General features: G+C 52.2%; 1 protein-coding gene and 1 long non-coding RNA gene across 2 annotated transcripts; both read left to right on the top strand.

Annotated features, from left to right (window-relative positions):
* The first annotated feature begins 1211 nt into the window (after positions 1-1211).
* FADS1 (fatty acid desaturase 1) lies at positions 1212-17143 on the top strand. Its single transcript, XM_049779688.1, has 12 exons — positions 1212-1412; positions 5550-5660; positions 7520-7717; positions 8635-8736; positions 8861-8989; positions 11292-11352; positions 12552-12628; positions 13968-14065; positions 14183-14279; positions 15701-15780; positions 15887-16012; positions 16236-17143. The coding sequence occupies exons 1-12, from the start codon at positions 1221-1223 to the stop codon at positions 16285-16287; spliced, it is 1323 nt and encodes a 440-aa protein (XP_049635645.1). The 5' UTR covers positions 1212-1220; the 3' UTR covers positions 16288-17143.
* Positions 17144-17819: 676 nt separating this feature from the next.
* Positions 17820-18227, top strand: LOC126017941 (uncharacterized). Its single transcript, XR_007498898.1, has 2 exons — positions 17820-17909; positions 18099-18227. It is a non-coding gene; the product is annotated as an uncharacterized LOC126017941 (long non-coding RNA).
* Positions 18228-23004: the final 4777 nt, after the last annotated feature.

The raw sequence follows: 23004 nt of genomic DNA, 5'->3' as shown, positions 1-23004 counted from the left end.
TATCTAAAGATCAAATGAAAAAACCAACCACCACTCCACTTTCCCGGCCAGCAGCCCTGGGGCTGTGTGTGTGTGTGTGTGTGTGTGTGTGTGTGTGTGTGTGTGTATGTGTGTGAGAGAGAGACAGAGACAGAGACAGAGAGACAGAGAGAGACAGAGAGACAGAGACAGAGACAGAGAGTGTCCCTATCTAAAAATCAAATGAAAAAATCAACCACCACTCCACTTTCCTGGCCAGCACCCCTGGGGCTCTGTGAGAGAGAAAGAGAGAGAGAGACAGAGAGAGAGACAGAGACAGAGACAGAGAGTGTCCCTATCTAAAGATAAATGAAAAAAAACCAACCACCACTCCACTTTCCTGGCCAGCACCCCTGGGGCTCTGTGAGAGAGAGAGACAGAGAGAGAGAGAGAGACAGAGACAGAGACAGAGAGACAGAGAGAGAGACAGAGAAAGAGACACAGAGACAGAGAGACAGAGAGAGACAGAGAGAAAGACAGAGAGACAGAGAGACAGAGAGATAGAGAGAGACAGAGAGAGACAGAGACAGAGAGAGAGACAGAGAGGCAGAGAGAGAAATAGACAGACAGACAGACAGACAGACAGACACGAAAGCATCAGATATGGAGACAGCTGCCACTCCACTTTCCTGGTAAGTACCCCTGGGACTGTGTGTGTGTGTGTGAGAGAGACAGAGACAGAGAGACAGAGACACAGAGAGAGACAGAGAGTGTCAGATGTGGAGACAGCTGCCACCCCACTTTTCCAGCCAGCACCCGTGAGACTGTATGCGTGTGGACAGACAAACAGACGGACGGACGGACAGACAGACAGACAGACAGACAGACAGACAGACAGACAGACAGACAGACAGACAGACAGCCGGGGAGCCACAACCAGGACCTGACGCTCCCCCTTCTCCCACTCCCCAGTTCCTCCCCGGGCCCCGATCCAGCGCTCGCGAGCGTGCAAGAGGCCGCACCCGCAGCGGGCGCCCGCGAGGAGGCGCCCGCGAGAGCGCGGGTGGGCGAGCGGTCGGGCGGGCGAGCGGGTGGCGCGGGAGGCGGCGTCGCGCCACGCGGCTCGGCCAATGACAGCTCCCGGGGGGCGGCCCCGCGAGCGGCGCCCCGACGGCTGAAAAGCCGGGCCCGCGCTCCCGGAGCCCGGCGCGCGCTCTGTCCGCTTGCAGCGCTGCAGCGCGCATCGCCTTGTGCACGCCCCGATGGCGCCCGAAGCCCCGGCCGGGGAGCCGGCGCCCCGCTACTTCACCTGGGACGAGGTGGCGCAGCGCTCGGGCCGCGAGCGGGAGCGCTGGCTGGTGGTGGAGCGCCGCGTCTACGACATCAGCGACTTCGTGCGGCGCCACCCGGGGGGCTCCCGCGTCATCAGCCACTACGCGGGGCAGGATGCCACGGTGAGCTGGGCGGATCCCAGGCAGGCCAGGCCGATCGACCTGTAGCTCGATCCCCAGGCTGGCTGGAGGAAGCCCGCTGGCAGAAACATGGAGCCCGGGGTGTCGGGGTGCCCCCGGGCACGCTGGCTGGAACAAAGGGCCGGGCCTGTGCAGAGCGCTCTCCTCCTCCGGCCAGGGGTGCAGGGCCTAGATAGAGGTGGGCCTGGACTGTGTGTGTGTGTGGGGGGGGGTAAATCGAGATCGGATAGAGGAAACCGTTTTTTGGGGGGTCTCAGGCGTTGCCCTCCACTTGGGGGGCCCGTTATACGCGTGATTGGCGATCCACTAGGGCTTTGGGGGGGGGGGTGCAGAGGGATGCTTAGAAGCGCTGAAGGCCTGTTGCAGCCGAGAGAACTCAGCACATTTTATTTTTATTTTTTTTGCAGAAAGCGAGGAGGCTGCTTCCTTTTTTTTCCTTCCCTTCAAGCCACTTTATTTGGGGGGGGGGGTCAGATGCACTTCCCAAATCCAGCCTCGAATGCCCCCTCTATTATTTGCATGAAGTGGGGAGGCCTTTCTGTCGGGTCAGTTACACACACACACAGAGACACACACAGACACACACACAGACACACACACACAGATACACACACACCCGGCCTAGCTTGCACCCTTCTCACACACAGACACACAGACACACACACACCCGGCCTAGCTTGCACCCTTCTCACACACAGACAGACAGACAGACAGACACACACACACACACCCAGCCTAGCTTGCCCCCTTCTCACACACAGAGAAACACACACACACACACAGCTTGCACCCTTCTCACACACAGACACACACACACAGACACACACATACAGACACACACACCCGGCCTAGCTTGCACCCTTCTCTGCATAACTGGCTTTTGGAGGGGCAGATTTGGGTGCAGAACTGGGGGGCCACCACCTTCTCTGGGGACCCAAAGGCTGGAGCATCTCCCCCCCTCACCATATTCTGCATCCCTTCCAGTCCCCCCACAATTCAACCCAGCTTCCCCCCCTCCAGGGACAGGGGTGTGACCATGGGGTGCCCACTCCCTGCCATCATCACTCCTGAATGTGCCACCAAGACCACAGGGTTCTGTCCCGTTGCAGCCGCGTTTAGATGCTTCCCAGCGGGCAGTCACCCCAGACTTGGGGTTCACTCGCGGCCACTGGCAGCCGGAGCCCTAAGGCCACCCCCCCCCCCCCGGAAGCCCGGAGGCTGAGCCCGGCGCCTGCGCGCACCAGCAGGCCCGCTGGCCAGGGTTTCCCCAGCTGGACGCGTTGGGGGGCCGGGGCGGCCTTGGAGGGGGCCCGCGATTGGTCTGGACATGTGGTGCCACCCGGCTGCAGGCTCCGCCCCGGCTGCTTGTCGCCTGCTAGCAAGGCTTGGGGCCTGTCCGGGGCCTCGAAATTTTGCTGGGCTGACCCCGCCTATTTTATTTGAGATGAATCGCCCCGGGGTAGGGGCCGGCAGTTCTTGGTGAGTTCTCTTCTGCACTGCCTCTGGGAGAGAAGGGCAAAGTTCAGCCTCTGTTCTTGCTGGAGTCTTGTCTCCCTTGTTGCAAAGATTTTTTTGGAGGGAAAAAGCGCATTGCTCAAGACTCTCTAGAAGGTAGAGGTGCAGCTCTTTTATTTTTTTGCACGATAGCCAGAATCTGGAACCAACCTAGATGCCAATATGACAGATGCCAGATGACAATAGACGACAATAGTGGCTAAAGAGACTGGTACATACGCACGATGGAATATTATGCAGCCATCAGGAGAGATGAAGTCATGACATTTTCCTCTACATAGACAGACATGGACTCTTATGCTGAGTGAAATGAGTCAGAGGGTTAGAGAGAGATAGACGCAAAATAATCTCACTCGCCTGTGGGATTTTAAGAAAAATAAAAGATGGTATGGTAATAATATTCAGACAATAGAGACGAGATTTGAAAGGACCAGCCTATGATGTGAAGCTTACCACAAAGAGTGGTGGGGCCGGCGAGGTGGTGCTAGGTGCTAGAGGTAAGGTGTCTGGCTTGCAAGAGCTAGCCAAGGAAGGACCGAGGTTCAATCCCCTGGCATCCCATATGGTCTCCCCCCCCCCCCCCCCCCCCCCGTTGCAATTCAGCCCCTGAAGAGGTTGACTGATGGAGGGATGGCGGATGAGGTCTTTCCCCTTCAGCTCGAAGCACGCATCTGCCACCCCGTCCAGCTGACGGTTCTGAGGTGAAACGGCGGGTAAACAGTTCGCAGACAGTCAGGCTTGTGGAAATATTAGCTTTATTTGGTGGACAAGACTGAAGTCCAAGGTCTCAGCCTTAGTTCTAGCAAAAAGCCTCTCGCGGGGCCGGGCGGTGGCGCTAGCGGTAAGGTGCCTGCCTTGCCTGCGCTATCCTAGGACGGACCTCGGTTCGATCCCCGGCGTCCCATATGGTCCCCCAAGCCAGGAGCGACTTCTGAGCGCATAGCCAGGAGTAACACCTGAGCGTCACCGGGTGTGGCCCAAAAAAAAAAAAAAAAAAAAAAAAAAAAAAAAGCCTCTCGCTTCCCACAGACCCTTGTTTTTATCCCCCAGAATCACCCAATGGTGGAAGCAGAATCAGGTACCACCCTAGGGTGGGGGCAGAATGCCAGGTCACACCCTAGGGTAGGGCACAATCACCGATCAGGGTAGGGTCAGTAACATAATAATCCCCTAAAATATTTACATACACAACACCCCCAAGCCAGGGGCAATTTCTGAGCGCTTAGCCAGCACTAACCCCTGAGCATCAAACGGGTGTGGCCCAAAAAACCAAAACCAAAACCAAAACAAAAACCCACAAAGAGTGGTGAGTGCATTTAGAGAAATAACTACACCAACAACTATCACGACAATGGTAGTGAGTGGGAGAAGTAGAAAGCCTGTCTCGAAGACAGGCAGGGGTTGGGGAAGGAGGGAGATGGGGGGCATTGATGGTGGGAAGGTTGCAATGGTGAAGGGGGGGGTGTACTTTTTTGACTGAAATCCAACTACAAACGTGTTGGTAATCATGGTGCTTAAATAAATATATTAGGGGCAGGAGAGATAGCATTGAGGTAAGGCATTGCCTTTCACGTAGAAGGACGGTGGTTCAAATCCCGGCATCCCATATGGTCCCCCAAGCCTGCCAGGAGCAATTTCTGAGCATAGAGCCAGGAGTAACCCCTGAGTGCTACCGGGTGTGACACAAAAACCAAATTAATTAATTAATTAATTAATTAAAAAAAAGAAACCCAACTTGTTTTTAAAGATTTTGGTATAGACCTCTTTGCATGATGTGATTATCTTTTCAAGTTGGTGACCAAAATTTAGTAAGAACTTAATCATGGATTCATGAAGTCTTTTACCATCATATTTTTTCAGAGGAAACAGCAACTGAAAGTTAATTCTCCTCCCCCCCAATAACCTTTCCAGTTCCCTCCAAATATATTGATAGACTTCGGACTTAAAATAATAATAATAAAAGCAAAAAAAAAAAGGTAGAGGAGGGCAAGAGTGATAGCACAGCGGTAGGGCATTTGCTTTGTATGCAGACCTAGGTTTGATCCCCGGCATTCCATATGGTGCCCCGAGCCAGCCAGGAACGATTTCTGAGCGCAGGGCCAGGAGTAAACCCCTAAGCACTGTGGGGTGTCACCTCACCAAAAAAAGAAAAGGTAGAGGAAGGAGGCACCTTGCCATACACATAGCCTTCCGGGTCCGATCCTTGACATCCTATCTGGTCCCTTGAGCACCGCCAGGAGTGATTCCGGAGTATAGAGCCTTGGGTAACCCCTAAGCATTGCTCGGTATGGCCCTCCAAAAAAGGGGAGGTACAAAGAAATGCCAAGAAACCACCTTGCCCCACCAAGCCCTTTTATGGCCGTTGGTCAGATTTAACTGCATTCCTGTGCCGAACTGACTTAGATTTCTGTGGTTCCCATCATGGGCCCTTCAGTTCTTCATATAATAACATAGCTGCTGGGCAATCCTGAGCGCCAGGAAACTGGGAAAGGCTGGAGCAGCCTGGAATGGCAGCTGGCCAGATCGAGCATGGGGTGTTTGGGCAAAGCCAAGTACACCTTGACCCAGGGAACTTATGCTGCCTCTTTTCTCTCCACTCTGCAGGATGCCTTTATGGCCTTCCACATCAATCAGGGCCTGGTGCGGAAGTACATGAAATCCCTGCTGATCGGAGAGCTGGCCCCAGATCAACCCAGCTTTGAGCCCAACAAGAATGTGAGTTGCATAATATTCCGTTGTGTATATGTACCACAGTTTCTTTAGCCATTCGTCTGTTGAAGGGCATCTTGGTTGTTTCCATAGTCTTGCTATGGTAAATAGTGCAGCAATGAATATAGGTGTAAGGAAGGGGCTTTTGTATTGTATTTTTGTGTTCCTAGGATATATTCCTAGGAGTGGTATAGCTGGATCGTATGGGAGCTCGATTTCCAGTTTTTGGAGTAATCTCCATATCACTTTCCATAAAGGTTGAACTAGACGGCATTCCCACCAGCAGTGGAGATGAAGTCATGAAATTTTCCTATACATGGATGTACACGGAATCTATTATGCTGAGTGAAATAAGTCAGAGAGAGAGAGAGAGAGAGAGAGAGAGAGAGAGAGAGAGAGAGAGAAACGCAGAATGGTCTCACTCATCTATGGGTTTTAAGAAAAATGAAAGACATTCTTGCAATAATAATTTTCAGACACAAAAGTGAAAAGAGCTGGAAGTTCCAGCTCACCTCAGGAAGCTCACCACAAGGAGTGATGAGTTTAGTTAGAGAAATAACTACATTTTGAACTGTCCTAATAATGAGAATGTATGAGGGAAATGGAGTCTGTTTAGAGTACAGGCGGGGGTTGGGTGGGGAGGAGGGAGACTTGGGACATTGGTGATAGAAATGTTGCACTGGTGATGGATGGGTGGTGTTCTTTACATGACTGAAACCCAAACACAATCATGTATATAATCAAGGTATTTAAATAAAAAAAAATAAATAAAAGCAAAAAAAAAAATGTGAGTTGCTAGGGCTGGAGCGGTGGCGCAAATGGTAGGGTGTTTGCCTTGCAAGCACTAATCTAGGTCAGGCCGCAGTTTGATCCCCTGGTGTCCCATATGGTCCCCCAAGCCAGGAGCAATTTCAGAGTATATAGCAGGTAAGACATTTGCTTTACACATTGTTCACCTGGGGCCGAAGAGATAGCATGGAGGTAGTGAGTTTGCCTTGCATGCAGAAGGACTGTGGTTTGAATCCGGTCATCCCATATGGTCCCCTGAGCCTGCCGGGTGTGACCCAAAAACCAAAAACCAAACAAACAAAAACAAAAAAAAAACACTTTGTTGACCTGGGTTTTATTCTCCTGAGCCGCCCAGGAGTGATTGCTGAGAGCAGAGCCAGGAATAATCCATGGGTATCACCAGGGGTGGCCCAAAAATCAAAAACAAAGGAAAAGTGGGTTCGGAGAGATAGCACAGGGCTAAAAGGGCGTTTGCCTTACATGTGGCCAACTCTGGATGGATGGTGGTTAGAATTTCGCCACCCCGGGCAGAGAGATAGCTTGGAGGTAAGGCGTTTGCCTTTCATGCAGAAGGTCATTGGTTCAAATCCCAGCATCCCATATGGTCCCCCTGCCTGTCAGGAGTAGCCCCTGAGCATTGCCAGGTGTGACCCAACCCCCCCCCCCAAAAAAAAAAAGAAAAAAGAAAAATTCCAGCAGTCCATTTGGTTTCCTGAGCCTGTCACGAGTGATTTCTGAGCGCAGAGCCAGGAGTAATCCCTGAGTACTGCTGGGTGTGACCCAAAAAAAAGGGTAAGATGCCCTCTCTAGTACCTAAGTCCTGGCTGAGAGCAGAATTAGGACACCACCATGTCCCCCAACTCTTCACCTGCCAGCACTCAGCCGTTCCTGGAGCTTGTGCTACAGGCCAGGGGCAAGTTCCCATGTGGAACCTCTGTCCACAGACCCCACAGCGCTTCCTGCTGCTGCCGTTTCCACCTGTGGCTTCCCCCAGATTTGGAGGGACATAGGTTTCCTGAGTGCCAGCAGTGCAGGGTAGTGACTGAGGAGAGTAACCTCCCTGCCTCCCTCCCCAGAAAGCCCTAACGCTGGAGTTCCGGGAGCTGCGAGCTGCCGTGGAGAAGATGGGGCTCATGAAGACCCAGCCCAGCTTCTTCATGCTCTACCTGCTGCATATCGTGCTGCTGGACGTGGCTGCATGGCTCACGCTGTGGCTCTTCGGAACGTCCTTCGTGCCCTACATGCTCTGTGCCTTGTTGCTGAGTGCAGTACAGGTGCGGGCCCGATGCGGGCAGAGGGTGGCCCGGGAGGGCAGGGCTGGGGCTTGAGTCCTGCGGGGCTGTCACTGCTTTTCGGCCTTGCCGGTGGCTGCTCCTCTCAGGTCCTCCCATTCCTGCGAGGGGGTTCAGGGTCCCCCTTTACCTAGTGTGAGATTTTGGGGCACTCATTTCTTCCTGCATGTGGGGTTTAGGGTCTCCTTACCCTCCTTACCCAGGCCCCTTTCTGCCTGGGAGTTCAGGGTCCAGTATGGGGTTTGGAGGGGCTTCCTGCGTGTGGGGCTCAGGGTCCCCCTTATGGGGGTTCAGATTCTCCATTCCTGCATGGGGTTCAAGGTCCCTCTTTATCCAGTGAGGGGTTTTGGGGTCCCCTTTGTTCCTGCATGAGGGTTCAGGGTCCCCCTTTATCCAGTGTGGGGAATTGGGGTCCCCCTTTCTTCTTGCATAGGGGTTCAGGGTCCCCCTTTGTCCAGTGTGAGGTTTTGGGGTCCCCCTTTTTTATTGCATGGGGGTTCAGGGTCCCCCTTTATCCAGTGAGGTTTTGGGGTCCCCCTTTCTTCCTGCATGGGGGTGTTCAGGGTCTTCTTTCTGCATGGGAGAATTCAGGTTCTATCATATCCACAGGTATCAAGAACTCATAGCACAGTGTCATTCCCTCCACTGTTACTCTCCCCACAAAGTCTCAGTAAGGTGGGAACTTCCTTCTTGCTCAAGTCTTGATCTCCTCTTGTGCTCTGGGACAATGAGGAACAGCAAGGAGACAGGGATTTGCTCCAACTCACCCCCTACTCCCCAACACACACACACACACACACACACACACACACACACACACACACACACACACACTTGCCCATGCTGGGGGAAGCAGCAAAGGTGGGAGAACCCAGGCCACCACTGATCTCTCCCCGCAGACTCAGGCCGGCTGGCTGCAGCACGATTTTGGCCACTTGTCGGTCTGCGGCACGTCAACCTGGAACCATGTGCTCCATTACTTTGTTATGGGCCACCTGAAGGTTAGTGGCTGCCTGGGGATGGAAGGTGGGTTTTCTCTGAAAGTGCAGTCCTGGAAGGCTGCTGGGGAGAAGGGGCATGCATGGCACACTCATCTTTCATCTGCATGTTTTTGCTGTGGCCTAGGGGGCCCCGACCAGCTGGTGGAACCATCTGCACTTCCAGCATCATGCCAAGCCCAACTGCTTCCGCAAAGACCCTGACCTCAACATGCACCCCATCTTCTTTGCCTTGGGGAAGGTCCTGTCTGTGGAGGTGAGTGGTAGCTAGAGGGCTTTGGGGGAGCCATTTACTGATGATGGCTGGGACAAGGGGGAGGTGTCCACTGGTTGGTGCTGCCTAGACTGGAATCCCCTAGCCCACTCATGAGGTGACAGGAAGTGGTAATGACTGCCAATGTGTTGAATGCTCAGAGAGCCGTCAGTGGGGAGAGGCCCCCCACATACCCACTTGTCCTTGGGGTCTTCTTGTTTGGTTTTGTTTTATTTTGGGGCCTATATCCAGCGGTGCTCAGGGCTTGCTCCTGACTCTGCACTCAAGAATCATTTCTAGGGCCAGAGAGATAGCATGGAGGTAGAATGTTGTTTGCCTCGCATGCAGAAGGATGGTGGTTCGAATCCCAGCATCCTATAGTCCCCCAAGCCTGCCAGGAGCGATTTCTGAGCATAGAGCAAGGAGTAACCTCTGAGCGCTGCCGGGTGTGACCCCCCCGCCCCTCCCAAAAAAAAATCACTTCTAGTAGTGTTCAGGAGCCCATATGGGGTGCCGGGGATCAGACCCAGGTTGGTCTCATGTAAGGCGAGCACCCTGCTAGGACAACGCCCCTTCCCTGTGTTGGTTGGACTCTCCTCTCTAGTGCTCCAAGTCCTGCGGTGTCAGCCTTCCCTGTCAAGGTCAGGCTTGTTCCCTCCTAGAGGGACCCAGAATATTCTATCATGGGTTAATTCTTCCCAACTGGCCAATCCCCACCTCACTTCCTCCTGGGTGCCCCATGTGAGGTGTGAGGTGGCGTCTGCCATGGTGAGCAAAATTCCAAATGAAGGAGGTTATCATGATGTGAGTTGAAGGAAGCAAAAGAAGTCTTTGGGTGGCTGGCTACATTTTGGGGGGAAGTGGGGAACCCACACTCTATAGTGCACAGGAGTATATTCCTGGCCTTGCGTTCAGAAATCACTCCTGGCAGTGCTCAGGGGACCATATGGGATGCCTGAGATGGAACCCCAGTCTGTCTGGCTTGGTGGCTACAAGCACCCTTCCCGCTATACTATTGCTTCAGCCCCCAACCATGTTCTTTGATAGTAAAGAAAACTTTTTGGGGCGGACAGTGGTTCAAATCCTGGCATCCCATATGGTCCCCTGAGCCTGCCAGGAACGATTTCTGAGTGTAGAGCCAGGAGTAACCCCTGAGAGCTGCGGGTATAAACCCCCCCCCCCCCGCCCAAAAAAAAAAAAAAAGAAAAGAAAAGAAATCGCTCTTGGCAGGCACAGGGGACCATATGGGATGCCGGGATTCCAACCACCGTTCATCCTGGATCAGCTACTTGCAAGGCAAATGCCCTACCACTGTGCTATCTCTCCATCCCCACCTAGTTTTCTGTTTTCTTTTTTGGACACCTGGTAATATTCGGTTTCTCCTGGCAGGCTTGGGGGACTCCATGGAATTCTGGGGGATCGAACTTGTGTTGGCTGCATGCAAAGCAAACACCCTCTCTACTCTGCTATGGCTCCAGTCCCTATGGTGGTTATTTGTTAGCAGAGCACAGAGTCTGGGGCAGAAATTCCGGGGGGTGTCAGAGTGGGAAAGAATTTTCTTACGACCCCACTGCCTGTTTCACTTTTTGGTTCCCCCATCGTGTCTTCGGAAGATAGAGCATGAGCTGTGGGCACATTAGACATGTTTTGCCTTTTTAGGGCGCTGGGAACAGGCAGCCTGCATTTGGTTCAATTTTGTGGGGATACAAGCTGGGTACAGAGGGTATGTGGGCTCAAGAGAGGGGAAACAGGTGGGTGTTTCTGGAGATTCTTTTTTTTTTTTTTTTTTTTTGGTTTTTGGGCCACACCCGGCGATGCTCAGGGGTTATTCCTGGCTGTCTGCTCAGAAATAGCTCCTGGCAGGCACGGGGGACCATATGGGACATCAGGATTCGAACCAACCACCTTTGGTCATGGATTGGCTGCTTGCAAGGCAAACGCCGCTGTGCTATCTCTCCGGGCCTGTTTCTGGAGATTCTAGTACCAAAAGGGGAGTGTCCAGAGCCATAGCACAGCAGTAGGGCATTTATATGGCTTGCACGCAGCCAATTCAGGATGGACCCAGGTTCTATTCCTGGGATCCCATATGGTATCCCTAGCCTGCCAGGAAACCCAATCCCTCCAAATAACCAAAGTACCCAAAGAGGAGACAGCAGAGGGGTTATAAGCTCCATAAGAGCTAGGGCTGGAAGTGTGGGGGGTGTCAGCTAATATGTGGGCAACTTCTGGTGGGCCTCAACTTCCGAGTGAGGGTGTTGGGCCCGGGGGTGCTGGTGTGGGTGCTGATCACGTTTGCTTTCCACAGCTCGGGAAACAGAAGAAGAAATATATGCCGTACAACCACCAGCACAAATACTTCTTCCTGAGTGAGTCTGAGGGCAGGGAGTGACTAAGGTAAATGCCGGAGAAAGCGCCCCCACCCCCAAATCTTCCTCCTGCCTGGTCTCCTGAGCCTGACCTTTGGGCAAAGGTCATGAGGGGTTGGGAGACAGGAAGATCTTCCATCACCCCCTCTCCCTCAGCACTGTAAAGTTAGTGCTCGGGTGGGTCCCTCTTGATAAAGTCTCGAGCCTCACTCCACCCTTGTCAGAGCCAGATGTAGGCCCAGGGTTATCCTGTGGGACACAGTTTGAGGAGGGCACTGGGGTGCCCACCCCAACCCGGGGTGCCCGGATTGAGTCTTCCTCAGCTCCCTCCTTCCTCCCTTTGCAGCAGGGCCCTGAGGGGATCCGACTCCCCAATCCGGCCTCGGCAACCATTTCCACAGAAGACCGGCAATGGGGAGAGGTGGAGAGAATATGGGACTCCTTGACTCAGTGGGGCACATCAGGGGCTTTATGCAGAGAGGGACTTTTCCTGCAGGAAAAGGACTTGCTTGACTCCCGGGTTTAAGGAGGTCCCTGCTCCCACGTAGTCCCCAAGAGAGTTGGGGTGACCTGCTTAGTTCCAGAAGTGAGCTCTCAGCCCCCTGAGGGAGCAACATAGCCAGAGTTTGTTTTTTTATGCTATACCCGGTGGTGCTCAGTGGTTATTCCTGGCTGTACCCAGAAATCACTCCTGGCAGGTCAGGGGACCATAAAGGATGCCAGGGATTGAACCTGGGTCAGCCACGTGCAAGGCAAACGCCCTAACACTGTGCTATTGCTCCAGCTCATAGCTAGACTGATTCTCTCTCTCTCTCTCTCTCTCTCTCTCTCTCTCTCTCTCTCTCTCTCTCTCTCTCTCTCTCTTTCTCTCTCTTTCACTCTCTCACACACATAATCTCTCCCTCACAACCTCTCTGTCTTTTTCACACACTGTATCTACAGTATCTTACATCCACACTATCTCACAGAGTATTTTACACAGTCTTACGCAATGTCACACCCACAGTATCTTACACACACAGTGTCTTCCCCACAGTGAGGTGCCCAGGAATGGGGGCAGGTGACTGCCAGTTCAGCAGAGCCAGTGGGTGGGAGGTCCTGCCTCTGGCTGGTGAGGGGGGTACCCCAGGGGGTCAGTGCCCATGTTGGATGCTCCCCGCAGCTCTGGTGCCCCTCACATCTCTGTGTCCCTCCCCTAGTTGGGCCCCCTGCCTTGCTGCCGCTTTACTTCCAGTGGTATATCATCTACTTTGCTTTCCGGCGGAAGAAGTGGGTGGTGAGTATCTGCCCAGAGCCCCTCCCAATTCTGTCTCCTAGCCTGGGGTGGCAGGGTCTGTGCTGAGGGGTCTCCAAAGCCCTGATTGGAGCAAAACCCCTAAATAGATCCAAACCCTCCTTCCCATAGAGTTGCTTGTCTCCTGAGGGTCTTTATTTTTATTTATTTTTTGGGGGGGGAGGTGTTTGGGCCACACCGGGCTATGCTTAGGAGTTACTCCTGGATCTGCACTCAGAAATCACTCCTGGGGGGACCATATGGAATGCTGGGAATCGAATCTGGGTCCGCTGCATGCAAGGCAAACATCCTACCTCTGTACTATCTCTGGCCCGCTCTCCTGAGGGTCTTGCACTGAGTGAAAAACAGTGCTGAACAGCTAAGAGATGGCCCGGCCCACACTCTGGAAACTTTTGACCCAGAAGTTGGAACCAGAAGAGCACTGACTTGCAAGCTTCTAGGCCTGCGGAGGGGGCCTGACAACTCAGGGCAGTGGGGCGGCACCAGAATGGGCTTTGCAAAGGCCATTTTCCAGCTGGCCATGGGAACGAGGCAGGAGGATGTCCCAGCAGAATCCCTGGGAACTGGGGCAAGCAGAACCCAAGACCTCTGTCTGGCAGGAGGCGGCTTCAGCACCATCATTTGGCCTGGGCATTGGCCCAGCTTGAGAGTTGGCCCTTGGCAGCTTCATCTGGCAGCATAATAAAGGGGGGAAGGATTTAGAAGGGCTGGAAGGAGCTGTGGGGGGGTCCTTGACGCCTGTAGGAGAGAGAGGTAGGGAGGACTGGGTTGCGCCGAGCGTGGGAAGGGGAATGCAGCCCTAAAAACGGCAGAACTTGGCAGTGAGGAGCCACCAGCAGGGACTTAAAATTAAATGCACGATGGGAATGGAGCCATAGTGCTTGCCTTATATTTGACTACTTATATGCCAGGGTTCAACCCCTGGCATCCTATATGTTCCCCTAACCCCAAGCCTGCCAGGAGTAATTTTTTTTTTTATATATATTTAGTTTTTGGGCCACACCCAGCACCGTTCAGGAATTAATCCTGGCTCTACACTCAGAAATTGCTCCTGGCAGGCTTGGGGGGGGGGGGGAACCATCTGGGTTGTCGGGGATCAAACCTAGGTTCATCCTGGGTTGGATGCATGCAAAGCAAACATCCTGCCACCATGCTACTGTTCTGGCCCCCAGGAGTAATTTCTGAGTGCAGAACCAGGAGTATCCCCTGAGCACCAGAGACAGCCAGGTGCGCCCCTCCCCTAACATTAAATACACTGCCCTGGATCCCAGGGGATGTCTGTACCCCTACAAGGAGCGTCTGAACCCTGCTTTTCACGCAGGATTTGGCCTGGATGTCCACCTTCTACGTGCGGCTTTACTTCACCTACGTGCCCTTGCTGGGCCTCAAGGGCGTTGTTGGTCTCTACTTCATAGTCAGGTAAGAGTTCATGATGGAGCAGAAATGGGCAAATGAAGGTCGGGTTCCAGGGGTGCAGGACTTGCTTGTGTGAGGGCCGAAGACTTAGCCTGGTTACACAAATGCCCTCTGTACCAGGTTTCTGGAGAGTAACTGGTTCGTGTGGGTGTCGCAGATGAGCCACATTCCCATGCACATCGACCGAGACCAGAACAAGGACTGGCTTTCCACACAGGTGAGTGTGGGGAACTTCTAGGTTGGTTGGTTTCCTGGGGGGCTGTAGTGTTAAATAATTAGCAATGGAGCTGGATGGAGGGATCTTTCTCTGCCATCCCAGGCCACCTGGCTCCGCAATCCCCTTTCAGTTGGCGGGTCCCAGGTTTAGGTGAACGGCGGAATTAGATTCATCCAGAGACAGGCATCAGGAAGCATCAACTTTATTCATGCCCTATTCACCACATGTGTGTGGCCTATATCATAACCTTTCAAGCACAGCCATTCTTAGCTAGCCCTGCATCTTTTTTTTTTTTTTTTTTTTTGGTTTTTGGGCCACATCCGGCGGTGCTCAGGAGTCACTCCTGGCTGTCTGCTCAGAAATAGCTCCTGGCAGGCACGGGGGACCATATGGGACACCGGGATTCGAACCAACCACCTTTGGTTCTGGATCGGCTGCTTGCAAGGCAAACGCCGCTGTGCTATCTCTCCGGGCCCTAGCCCTGCATCTTAACTCCTTTCAGCCATCTTCTCTTTGACCTCCAAACTGGCAAAAGACCAAAAGAGCCCTAATCCCCTCTGGCCAAAACCTTATCTACCTTTTCCAAGACCCCTCCCAGGAAATGGGCGGGGTCTTGCAGGTAAGGTCAAGTTACCTAGGAAGAATGGAGGGATGAGGCTTCAGGGGGCTACTGATTGCAGTTTGCAGTTCTCAGTATTCACCATGTTCGTGCCAACCCTGGAATACATGGGTCGGCAGCAAGGGCATTGCCAAGAAATCAGGGGGCATCACAGGAGAAAATACATTTTGGCCAGGGGAGTTGAGCAGCCTCTTGAATCTCATTTAGCCAGTCAAGCTTCTACCCTTCGTTGCTTTCCTCCCACTTTTTTTGTTGTTGTTGTTTTGGGGCTTAAGAAACCTGTTTTTAGGGCCCGGAGAGATAGCACAGCGGCGTTTGCCTTGCAAGCATCCGATCCAGGACCAAAGGTGGTTGGTTTGAATCCCGGTGTCCCATATGGTCCCCCGTGCCTGCCAGGAGCTATTTCTGAGCAGACAGCCAGGAGTGACCCCTGAGCACTGCCGGGTGTGGCCCAAAAAACAAAAAGGAATTTTACAGCTATATGACAACAGGTGAGGGCCCCAGAAAGTGACCCCCCGAATCAAGTGCTCAAACTGCGCTGTTGCATCAACTCAAAGCTAACCCCTGTGGGGAGGGGATGGCCTGTCACACACACAAACACCCCACTTGTTTTTGGTTTTGGTTTTTGGTTTTTGGGTCACACCCGGCAGCGCTCAGGGGTTACTCCTGGCTCTATGCTCAGAAATCGCTCCTGGCAGGCTTGGGGGACCAACCGACCACCTCACTTGAAGAGGCTTTCCGGGCGGCAGGGGGGTGCCCACATCAGCTTACACGCTCTCCTTTCCCTACCTGTCTTTCTCAGCTCCAGGCCACGTGCAATGTCCATAAATCCTTCTTCAACGACTGGTTCACCGGACACCTCAACTTTCAGATCGAGCACCAGTGAGGAAGGGACCCAGGGTGGCGGCGGTGGCGGTGGGGTCTTGGGGAAAGTCTGGGGTGATGAGTACAAGTCACTGACGGACTGTCCTCCCCTGTTCCCCCCAAGCCTTTTCCCCACGATGCCTCGACACAATTACCACAAAGTGGCCCCGCTGGTCCAGTCACTGTGTGCCAAGCATGGCGTCCCATACATGTCCAAGCCCCTGTTCACAGCCTTCGCTGACATCGTGTAGTGAGTTCAGGAGCCCGGAGGGTGGAAGGGGACACACAGGGTGGGGTGTCTATCTCAGCTGTCTGCCTGGCTGTGAGCCCGGCAATTGCAGGGGCCCCCTATGATCATGATGGCAGCATTGAGGTTTCAGCGCTTTCTTGGCCGCTGCTGCCTTGGGGGGGTAAGCGGGTGCTTGGGCTCATGGACTCTGCACCCCCAACTGCCTGTCACCTCTCGCCCACAGCTCACTGAAGGAGTCGGGACAGCTCTGGCTAGATGCCTATCTCCACCAGTGACCACAGAGGCCCCCAGCTGGAGGAACGTGGACACAACAGAGGGGGCACTTTGAAGAATTGCCAGGGACTTGTTCAGGAGGGTGCGGGAGATTGAGGCCGGGGGGGTTGTTGCAGGCCTTTCTCTGTCCACAGACCTTTCTCTGTCCACCTTTATCTTCTAGCCCCTGGGGAGGGGATTTCTAGGGTTTTCTTTCGAGTTTGGTTAGAGGGAGCCTGGGCGGGGTGAGGATTTGGGGGGGGGAAATGGCTGAGGCCAGGGATCAGGAGATCCCACTTTAAATCCCCCCTCCCCAGGCTGTCTTGCATTGAGCCCCATCTCTGGCAGCCCTGGAGCAGATGAAAAGAAGTGGGGGGAGCAGCTGTGTTGAGACCAGCTGTCACCCCTGGATAGTTTGGGTTCACTGGAGGAGAAACATCAGGGCCAACCCTCGTGCTGTGCCATCCATGACGTGTGTCATCACAGCACCCTGGCACTGTTGGTTTGACCTCCTGGTCCAGCCAGGGAACTCAAACAGCCAGGGGTCTATGGTTTTGTCTGTCCGCTGGGGAAAACTAATCAGGGGCTCAAGTAGTGCAGCGGAGAGGGTGATTGCTTTGGATAGATCTGACCTGGTTTTGATGCGGGCATCACATAGGAGTATATGCTCGGAGTATATACCCCAAGCCCTGCCAAGAGTGTAAACCTTTAGCACTGCTTAGTGTGGTCCTCACACAAAACCCCTCAGGAACTGGAGAGATGGTACAAGGCACTTTACAGAGAAACAATCCCAATTCAATGCCCTGAGCACTGTCAAAGTCCCTGAATGCTGAAACGAGTGTGCCCTGAAACAGCCAGAAGCTTCCCCCCATCCCCCCCAACCCCAAAAAGAACAAAACTAAAGCATAGGGGCCAGAGAGATAGCATGGAGGTGTAGAGCATTTGCCTTGCATGCTGAAGGATAGTGGTTCGAATTCCGGCATCCCATAGGGTCCCCCGAGCCTGCCAGGAGCGATTTCTAAGCATAGAGCCAGGAGGAACCCCTGAGTGCTGCTGAGTGTGACCCCCAAAACAAAAATAATAGAAAGATTGTAAAAAAAAAAACAAAAACAAAAGACTAAAGCATAACTTTTGGCTTCAGATTCGGTTCTATTAACTAACTCCAAATTCTGGATTTGAATGAGTGGGTGTGGCCCTCACCTATGTGGATGCCCAGTGGGGTGATCTAATTTTCTCCCTAAAAAATAGCTCCCCATAATCACCAACCTCATTGTTCTCCTTTAATAAAGTAGCTGGTAAGCACAAGAGGCTGAGTTGGGAAATACTGCATTAGGTGTGGAGGGAAAAACAGGTGTGTTAGTCATTCGGAAGATAGTCAAGCCATTCCTGGAAGTACTGTTGCAGGATTTATTTCTGAGCAATTTTAAGGGGTTAAACATTCACTATTTCTGAGCCATGCCTGACAGCACTCAGGGCTTGTTCTTGGCTCGGTGTTCAGGGATTACTTCTGTAGTGCTTGTGTGTGTGGGGACCCTCTGGGTTGCCAGGGGATTGAACCCAGGTCAGTCCTATGCAAACACCCTACCCATTGTACTATCTTTTGGGCCCCTATATTTGGAGTTCAGCAGGAAGGCAAAGGACAAAGGTTTGGTTCCTGGGGCCAGCGAGGTGGCGCTAGAGGTAAGGTGTCTGCCTTGCAAGCGCTAGCCAAGGAAGGACCACGGTTTGATCCCCCGGCATTCCGTATGGTCCCCCCAAGCCAGGGGCAATTTCTGAGCACTTAGCCAGGAGTAACCCCTGAGCAGCAAATGGGTGTGACCAAAAAAAAAAAAAGGTTTGGATCCCTATAGCTTAGTGGTCCCTTCCTTCCCTAGCATACAGGGCATTTGAGACAGCTTGCAAAAACATCTATGGCCCATGGGTGAGCGCACGTAGCGTGGGATTAAGCAGAAAACAACTAAAGGTCTTCTGGCAGATTTGACTGCCATGGAAAGTCTGTTAGGATCAGTGACTTGTCAAAACAAAGATTAGGGAGCAGGAGATGGAAAACTGGTTGTTTAAGGGGTAAAGCTCTTTTATACTTGGGCTGAAGCACCTGGTCAAAGCAGCTGAGCTCTGCTAAGTGGATGCCCCCTCACCCCGTCCTGTGGCTGTGAGCTCCACTTGCCCCCCAAACAAAACCAGCGAGGGTCTCACGGAGCCAAATGAGAACTTTGGAAACCTTCCTTCAAGCAATTCAACCACTGTGGCCTTTCTGCTTTTGCCCAGACAGACCTGACAGGCATGCCAAGATAAGGACACTGCAGTGGTGTTTGGTGGTCACACATGTGATCTCCAGCCCAGCCACTGAGAGAGAAGACAAGCTTAGGAGAGATACTGCTAGTAATCCCAGAGCCTGGCAGGACTGACTTTTCTGGAAATTCCAATTTCTATCTGTCACTTTCCTCTTCCTTCTTCCCTGGAGCATCTTCCAACCCCTAGGTCCAATGTCAGTACCTTTGCTTGTGCTGATTTTGTAACATCTGAATGAAATAAAAATCAAAGCTACTTTGGATCAAATTGGGCCTGTTCCTTTGTGATGTATTGGTAGGATTCTATGTATCTATCTGGGCAGTCTTTTTTTTTTAATGGGGGGGGGAAAGAGGGGAGAAGGGTTCTTGGGGTACCCGGATCAAATGAGTAGGCTATACTGCAAAACAGCTGCCTTATCTGTACTATATGATTTTTATGTTTTTATTGGGGGGGGCATGCTGGAGTCACTCTAATGGGGCTCAGGGGACTCTATGGGGTCCCAGGGATCAAACCTAGGTCAGTTACATGCAAGAAAAATGTCTTATCCTCTGTACTATCTCCTTAGCCCTGGACCATTTTTTTGTTTTGTTTTGTGGGGGGTTATTCCTGGAGATACTAGGAGTCACCCCTGGCTCTGCACTTGATTCCTGGCAGGCTTAGGGGACCATCTGGGATGAAGTTGGGGGGGGGGGGGGTCAGACCCAGGTTGGCTGCATGCAAGGCATGCTATACTATGACTCCAGCCCCCTGGAAAACCAGGATTGATCCCCGAGCACAAGCCGGGATTGCCACTAAAAGCAAAAGGAAAACTTGTGGAATGTAGTTTTCCCAGCACTGTGCCTTGCCCAATACGCTGGATAAGACAAGGAAACTAAAAATAAAATTTAAACCAACCGCTTGGCTTAGTCACCAGTTATTGCAGAGGCAACACTGAAAACGGAGCTTCCGGCCACCAGTTCAGTTGAGCATGAAGCCCTTGAATCAGAAATGGAGTCCAGGTGGGTGGTATTGTTTGGCTCAGCCTGGAAAGATTCCTTCAAGCAATTCCTTCAAGTCAATCATCAACCGCAGGAACAGAGAACAAAACTAAGATCCTTGCCCTGAGGGCCAAAACTTTCTGGCTGTGCCAGTTTTCAGAGATGTTATTAGCTGGGTGGCACTCCAGGAGACAGACACCCAATTCCTGCTTCCAAAGTACTTAGAGATTCACGCACAACTGCACTGATAGTTTACTCCAGGCACTGGAGATCGTGTAGTACAGTGGGTAGGATTCTCGCCTTGCACACAGCTGACCTGGAATCAATTCACAGCCAGGAGGGACACCTGAACGCTGCTGGGTGTTTGTTTACCCAAAAGCCAAAAGATGGAAAAGAACTAGCTGGAGTGATAGTAACAGAGTTTAGATACTTGTTTTGCGCGCTGCTGACTGCAGCTCAATCCCCAGTACTTCCCTGAGCTCTGCTGAGTGTCCCTGAACAGAGGCAAGAGTAAGTCCAGCTGTGGGCCTTATTTGCCCACATACCCCCACCTCCAAAAAAGGAAAAAACAAACAAACAAACAGCAGTGACTGAGAAGGCTCAAAGAAAGGGCTGGGGTACATGCTATGCCAGGGGTGGCGAACAAGTTCGACACAAAGAGCCAAAATTTTAAACTGAGAGTCAGCCACACCATGCAGTGACCTGCCAAAACAAACACACAAAAACATATAATTTTAACAATACTATATGAAACACATATTGCATTTTGCCATTTTGAGTGAGGGTCAAAATCCATTTTGGTGAGGGTGTGCTGCATCCTCCACACTAAGAACTCACAGCAAGATGTGACCCAACATGTGACACATGGGTCCCCCGCTCGCTGGCCCGTGCTGTTGTTTCTGAGGGATGGGAGACGGGGACTCCGCGCTCGGAGATCTCTCCTCAGAGGTCCCTCCTCAGAAGCAGCAGAACAAAACCCAAACTCGGCAAAGAGCCACAGTATACAAAATAATGATAAGAGGCAAAGAGCTGCATTCATTTTGGCACCACCCCTGTGCTATGCCTTCAGGCATTCCTGGTTCAATCACTGGAAATGGATCCTGAATACCACTGGGTGTATGTCCCCTCATCCCATCCCCTGCAAATAAAAACCAACCTTAACCAGAGAAATAGCACAGCAGTAGGGCGTTTGACTTGCACGAAGCCAATTCGGGATGGCCGTGGGTTCAATTCCCGGCATCCCTATGGTCCCTCGAGCCTGACAAGAATAACCCAAGTGCCGCCTGGTGAGACCCAAAATCCAAAAAACAAAATCAAAAGAAAACCAAGCCTTTTAGTCTTCTACCTACATATTGTCAAAACACTGAAAAACTGGGCTAGAGGCAGTGCAGTGGCAATATCTGCCCCCAATACCCCGTATAGTCCACTAAGCCCTCCCGGAGTGAGTCTTAAGAGTGCAGAGCAAAGGAGTAAGCCCTGAGCACCGTGGGTGCACAGCCGAGGGGAAAAAAAAATAATTGGGCCAGAGTCACAGCACAACAGCTGGTAAGGTGCTTGCCAAGCAGCTAACCTGGATTGTTAAATTATCTGTACCCCATATGGTCCTCTGAGCCCCTGCCATGAGTAACCCCTCTGAACAGACAGGAATTAAACCCTGTGTACAGATGAGTGTGGTCGAAAAACAGAATCTCGGCCTGCTTGAGTGTCCTTGTTGACTCCAGAAGGCAGCGACAGAAATGCTAAAAAGCTACAACTCCAAGGTCACTCCTCTATTTTCTCAGGAATGTAAAACATTCGAGCACAGAAACACTCTGCTGTACCAGAACAGCTAGAAGAATCTGATGTCACAGGAACAAGAAGTGTAGTGTTCAGGGGCCGCTTAGGATCAAGTCCAGGACACCGCCAGTGCTCCAAGCTCTCCCACACCCAAGTGATTCGGGGGAGGGTTGGTGCTGGGGGAATCTTACGGGGTACCAGGGATTGAACCCAGGTGAACCATATTCAAGGCAAGCGCTGTATCCATTGTCCTGTCACTCTGTTCTTCCAAGTGAGTTTTCCCCCATTTTAAACACCGTGATAACAAATTTGTTCATGATTTTCAGCCCAGGTGATACTTTGAAAGGCAGCTTTGACTGTTTACAAAGTGATGTTATGAGGGATCAGAGAGATAGCATGGAAGGTAGGGCGTTTGCCTTGCATGCAGAAGGACGGTGGTTCGAATCCCAGCATCCCATATGATCCCCTGAGCCAGCCAGGAGGGATTTTTGATCATAGAGCCCAGGAGGAACCCCTGAGCACTGCTGGGTGTGACCCAAAAACAAACAAAATGTTAAGAGGCAGAGGGTAAAACTTATGCTTTCTTTATATAAGCCCTATATTCAGCAATATGTTGAGAGGGAGAAATTAATCCACTTAAGATTTCTTTCCCTGGGGCCTGGAGAGATAGCATAGCAGCGTTTGCCTTGCAAGCAGCCGATCCAGGACCAAAGGTGGTTGGTTCGAATCCCGGTGTCCCATAGGATCCCCCGTGCCTGCCAGGAGCTATTTCTGAGCAGACAGCCAGGAGGAACCCCTGAGCACCGCCGGGTGTGGCCCAAAAACAAAAAACAAAAACAAAACAAACAAAAAATTCTTTCCCAGTAATATGAGAATGCTGCCAGCAGGGGGCGTAAGTGCTACTGAACTTGCTTTGTCCATTCTATGTGCATGGCGCCCTCTTGTGGCCATTCCCCACGAGATTCATCCCAGCATGTTTGGTCAAGTTTTGTAGTGTCAGAAAGGACATTTTGGAGGGGGGCTGGAGTGATATAGCACAGCAGTAGGGTGTTTGCCTTGCACACGGCTGACCCAGGATGGGCCCAGCTTTGATCTCCAGCATCCCACATAGTCCCCCAAGCCTGCCATGAGCAATTTCTGAGCGCAGAGCCAGGAGTAATTCCTGAAAGCCGCCATGTATGGCCCAAAAACCAAAAAGAAAAAAAGGAAAACACACACCAACATTCTTGTTATTTCAGAACTTTATTGACTCTTCTCTCCTATCTTAAAAACTACAACAGTAGGGGCCGGCGAGGTGGCGCTAGGGTAAGGTGTCTGCCTTGCAAGCGCTAGCCAAGGAAGGACCGCGGTTCGATCCCACAGCGTCCCATATGGTCCCCCAAGCCAGGGGCAATTTCTGAGCGCTTAGTCAGGAGTAATTCCTGAGCATCAAACGGGTGTGGCCCAAAAAAACAAAAAAGAAAGAAAAAAACTACAACAGTACATGAACAAACCACTATCCCAGGGCCAGAGCGAGAGCAGACACAGGACGTTTGCCTTGCATATGGCAGACCTGGAACCAACGTAGGTTCGATCCCTGGCATCCCATATGATACCTTGAGCCTGCCAAGAGTGATTTCTGAGTGCAGAGCTAGGAGCAATCCAAGCGATGCCGCTGCTGCTGACACTGGATGTAACAAGAAAAAAAACATTATC

This window comes from Suncus etruscus, chromosome 9, assembly GCF_024139225.1.
Source record: "Suncus etruscus isolate mSunEtr1 chromosome 9, mSunEtr1.pri.cur, whole genome shotgun sequence".
NCBI classification, from domain to species: domain Eukaryota; kingdom Metazoa; phylum Chordata; class Mammalia; order Eulipotyphla; family Soricidae; genus Suncus; species Suncus etruscus.
Note: the sequence above shows the minus strand (reverse complement) of the source record. Positions and strands in the feature narration are given on the sequence as shown.